Source organism: Malurus melanocephalus, unplaced genomic scaffold, assembly GCF_030028575.1.
Source record: "Malurus melanocephalus ecotype Western Australia unplaced genomic scaffold, MMel_1.1 scaffold_296, whole genome shotgun sequence".
Classification (NCBI taxonomy): domain Eukaryota; kingdom Metazoa; phylum Chordata; class Aves; order Passeriformes; family Maluridae; genus Malurus; species Malurus melanocephalus.
Genome location: NW_026623528.1, coordinates 772,184 through 776,947, shown reverse-complemented (window position 1 = coordinate 776,947; position 4,764 = coordinate 772,184). Strand labels below are relative to the sequence as shown.

The 4,764-nt window shown below is 59.5% G+C and overlaps 1 protein-coding gene across 2 annotated transcripts; it reads left to right on the top strand.

Annotated features, from left to right (window-relative positions):
* The first annotated feature begins 260 nt into the window (after positions 1-260).
* HLX (H2.0 like homeobox) lies at positions 261-4,168 on the top strand. Of its 2 annotated transcripts, XM_057376957.1 has the most exons (4): positions 261-1,406; positions 1,971-2,150; positions 2,611-2,795; positions 3,596-4,168. In XM_057376957.1, exons 1-4 carry the CDS (start codon positions 842-844, stop codon positions 3,938-3,940), a joined length of 1,275 nt encoding a protein of 424 aa, XP_057232940.1. In that variant the 5' UTR covers positions 261-841; the 3' UTR covers positions 3,941-4,168. The 2 variants fall into 2 exon arrangements, with proteins under 2 accessions (XP_057232940.1, XP_057232941.1); XM_057376958.1 differs by lacking the exon at positions 1,971-2,150.
* Positions 4,169-4,764: the final 596 nt, after the last annotated feature.

Genomic DNA, 4,764 nt, shown 5'->3' with positions numbered 1-4,764 from the left:
CGCTGCTAGTGCAGGATCCAACGTGTTTGGGCCCTGAATATCTGGGYGCTCTCATAAATACACGTGTTACGTGCATGGATTCCTTCTCTTCCAGATTATCCCAGGCTCATTTATCCGGGAAGGAAACACATTTGCTTGACAATCGTTTCCAAAAGGACAGACCTGCTTCCAATCGCCAAGAGTTTCCCGGCGCGTTTCTTTCAAACGTTCGGAAATCGCGGCGGCAGCAAGCGCAGAGACTTTGCGCTGTTTTTTTTTGGGGGGGGGGTGGGGGAGATTGTTAGTTCAAAGTCGAACGCTTAATTAAAGAGGGGATAGGTGTGTGTTGGGGTGTACTTTGTGGGGCAAACCCCACCAAATCGCGGSTCCAGGGCCACGCAGTTGGCGCTGTGGGTGCGGTGGCTGTCCCAGAGCCCCGGCCCTGTGTGGGCGTGTCGGCGGGCGGTGCTGCCCGGCCCCGCGGATCGCGGATTGGGCGTGGGGAGGGAGCGAGGGCYGCTAGCTGCCAGAGAAAGTTTTGGGGAGGGGTGGATATTTTTTTCTTCCCCCAGTGCGAGGAAAGGGGGTTTGGTTTGGGTTTGTTTTGTTTGCGCCGCTCCTCGCCCGCTCGCTTTCTTCGTCTGGCCGTGGGTTCTGGGGACCTTTTAATTTTCGGGGTAATTTTTTTCTTTTTTTTTTTCATTTTCTGGTGGTTGACTCTCCGTCCCTGCCCCTCCGGGAAGTGCTCCACCAGCCGCCTCTTGTCCCGCCATCCCTCCCCATGCGCCCGGGGCCGCGGGCAGCTCCGCGGCGCGCACCCGGGAGCTGAGCGACGGAGCGGCGCGTCCCCTCCTCGGGCAGGATGTACACGGCCGGGCTGGCTCCTTTCTACGCCTCCAACTTCAGCTTGTGGTCAGCGGCATACTGCTCTGCATCGGGGCCGGCGGCCGGCGGCTGCTTCCCGCTGGACGCCGCGGCGGCGAAGAAGCCGTCCTTCTGCATCGCCGACATCCTCCACGCCGGCGGCGAGGCGGCGGGAGGAGCCGCCGACAGCCTGTCCGGAGGGCCCGGCACCGGGATGCCGGCCGCGCTGGGAGCCGTGCACCACGGCGCTCCCTTCCACGCCACGGCCTCGCCGCTCCGGCCCACGCCCGTCGTGGCCCCCGACGCCCCCGCCGCCGCCTTCCCGCCGCGCCTCTCGCCGCTCTCCGCCGCCTACCACTCCCACCACCACCGCCCCCCGCAGCACCGGTCCCCCGCGGCGGCGGCGGCGGGCGGYGGAGGCGCCCCGGCCCCGGCCCGCCTGCCCGGCGGCCACACGCACGGCTCGGCGCCGGCGCCCGCCAGCAAGGACCTGAAATTCGGCATCGACCGCATTTTATCGGCGGAGTTTGACCCCAAAGTCAAGGAAGGCAACACGCTGAGAGGTAGAGAAATTGGCTTGTCCGCTTTCCCTGCTAATGCTGTCGGTGCTCGGTTACTTGTTCTGTGATTAGCGACTWCACCCGCGATTTGAAAACTTTGCTATCTAGCCGAGAAAATAATTATTAAAAAAAAAAAAAAGTTCTAAATTGGAGTCTATAATAGTGCTTACTAAGCTAGACCCCCCTCGGCCCCCGCACAGCAGAGGCGGGGCGCAGGGTTTGCGCCCCTGGRAAAATAGCGATAGCGTGAAAATAGCGAGCGGAGCGCTCTGCACTTTCCGGAGCGGCCGGGGATTTCTGCCTCCCGGGGTACAGCCCRTTTAAAGGCTTTCGCTGCAATCCATCTCCCCTCGCGGCCTGTAAACATCCTGACCAWGGGAGCAAATATGTCGGAGGATGTCTGAGTGCCGGGGCACGGCCGCCTCTCCCGAGGAGAGCCCCGGGGAGCGGGAGACGGCTGCTTGGTAGCCCCCSGAGCCCCTCCGGGCGGGGACCCGCTCCGGATCATGCCGGGTTGTCGGTCTCGACCGCGGTRTAACAGAGCTCTCCTTGTTCCTGTGCTCGCAGATCTGACCTCCTTATTAACTACCAGCCGCCAAACTGGGGTTCATCTCCCCAACTTGCAGCCTTCCGCCGGCCAGTTCTTCGCGTCTCTAGACCCCATTAACGAGGCCTCTGCTATCCTGGGTCCCTTAAACACAAACCCAAGGAGCTCAGTGCAGCACCAGTTTCAAGACACTTTTCCAGGTACATCTCGTCCCTCCTCGACTCTCCAGTGGCTCAGGGCGTCCATCCTGGAGGAGCCTCCTTCCTCCCGGAGGGACTCGCCAGRCACTTTTGAAAGGCCAGGGTGTGTGTTTTGTAGCGAGGTTCAGATTTTGGGCGAAAGCCGGGCTGCGTGGGGGGGAGGAAGAGACGGCTAAGGCCTGATCTAGACGATCGTTCCATCGAGTGCAGGAGTAATTACCTGGGTCAAGAGACAAGGAGCGGGGTGGGGGGAGAGAAAGAAATTCGGGTTGCAGACCCGTGCCCGAGGCAGCASAGGCTGACAGGACAAGTACCCTCGGGCAGGCAGGGCCACGCTGGCCCGGGCTCTTCAGCACATCGCAGCCCAACTCTTATTCTAATCGATTTAAGGCTCCCTTTCGGGCTGCAGTATCAATAACGCTGTCTCCCTCTCTCCCTGCTTTTCTCCTMCCCTCCCCAGGTCCGTACGCAGTTCTAACCAAGGACACTCTGCCCCAGACGTACAAGAGGAAACGCTCGTGGTCCAGGGCTGTTTTTTCCAACCTGCAGAGGAAAGGTTTAGAAAAACGGTTCGAAATCCAGAAGTATGTCACCAAACCGGACAGGAAGCAACTGGCGGCGATGCTGGGGCTGACAGATGCTCAAGTAAGAACGGCTTCAGTTTTATTTCAAATCTTACTTCCAGTTTAGATGGATACCAGAGGGCACTGAGGTTTCAAAGTGTTTTCCCTTCTTTTATCATAAGTGTGGCTGTCTGAAGAGCTGCACCTCGCCCCGACCACCTCTTGTGCCCAGGTTCCACGGTATACCGCAGCCCGGTGCGGAGTTTTCGYCTTTGTTTTGGCCACCGAGGAGCAGGCCGGGCAGAGAAGTGAGCGGGGCCAGGGCAGATCATCAGCGTGCTCTTTACTGGAGGGCAATTTGCTGTAGGAGGCAGTTTAGGTCAAAGGAAGTAGAAGCGAACACATTGTTTTTAATGTCCCCTTTTTTCCCAATTTTTTTTTGTTCTAAATCTTTCCCCGCGTTGTGAAATCCTTCGTTCTGAGGAAGTGAAAACACTTCTTCAAACGGAATCATTAAACGCCACTCTGTAATGATTCCACTATTGAGGGCCCGCAGCGCACCGAATTGTATAACGCTGTGGTTTCTTGAGCAAGATTTGGTTTCCTGGAAGAAGAAGAAGGAGAGAGGAAAAAAAAAAACACATCCAAACAAACAAACACGGGGTGGGGTGCGTGGGGTATTTAAATACACAAACTAGAAGAAGGGAAAAACAAAAAAAAAAAGTCCTTTGGTCGCGTGAGGATGTGGGCAGAGGGAGGTGAGGACGGCGCCTCGTTCTCTCCCAGCRTTGCCGGTGGTGGTGGAAGGGGTCGGGGGCTGCGGGGGCGCGGTGCGGGGCGCGGTGGGGCCGTGCTGCCCGTCTAAGGGCGGCGCGGCCGCAGGTGAAGGTGTGGTTCCAGAACCGGCGGATGAAGTGGCGACACTCCAAGGAAGCGCAGGCCCAGAAGGACAAGGAGCCCCCGCCGGAGCCGGAGCCCGCGGCCCAGCGAGCCGGCGCACCGCCCGCCGCCCCCGGGGAGCCCGAGCGCAGCCCCAGCCGCTCCGACGGCGACAGCGACAGCAGCGACGCCGAGTCCCTSGACATGGCCCCCAGCGACACGGAACGGACTGAGGGCGCCGAGCGCAGCCTGCCCGCCGCCGGCATGGGCAAGTCCCCCGGCAGCACCGGCCTCCCCTCCCCGCCGCCGCCCGCCGCCGCCAGCCCCGAGCCGCGGAGCGGCCTATAGTCGGTGCGGCCCGGGACCTGTGCGCTAATTTATCTCCCTTCCCCGCCCCGGGAGCGCGGCAAGGCCGGCCCAACACCGGCCCCGACCCGCTCTCGCCTGGGGCCAGCGCCCGGCCCGGCCCGGGGCGAGGGGCCGAGGACTCGGGCGGAGCGGGGAGTCCCGGCCCCGGAGCGGCGGAGCGTCAGGCCGCCGCCTTTCCCTCAGAGTTGCTCGCCGGAGACCGGGGGTTCTTTTTTTTTTTTTTTTAAGTTCTATTTTAATTCTCCGTTTCCCGCCCCTCGTCCTCTCCAAGGAAAATCCGAGCGAGGGACTGCGAGAACGCTCTTCGAAATCCCCACCTTTCCTTGCCCCCCCCACCAATTTACAATGTGAAGTATTTTGCCAACGTCCTCATTTGTTGCAAGGTGTTGCTTCGAATAATCCGGCCAAGAAATACTGCACTGACAAAATATATAAATATATATATTATATATATATATATAACTCCTGTAAATAAAATGTTTGCTATGGTTTGTAGCCACGTCAGTCTGTTGACCAGGGGAGAGGGCTGGCGTGGCTGCCCCGGCATCTTTCACCCAGCACCAGCTGCCTTTCCTCGCCTTGGAGCCTCCCCGGGCATCCTTCTCCTTTTTTCTTCTTCTTTTTTTTAACTTTTTTTTCTTTTTCTAATGAAGACAGTGGCAAGGACTGGATTTGATAACGCAAAGTCGTGTCCCCGTGAAAAGGTTACCAATGACATCGGTAGCCCCGCGTGTGCCTGCACATGTGTCTGTGCTTTTGCTTACGGATGCCAGGCAGGGCTGGGCTGTCCCACCCCCCGCGAC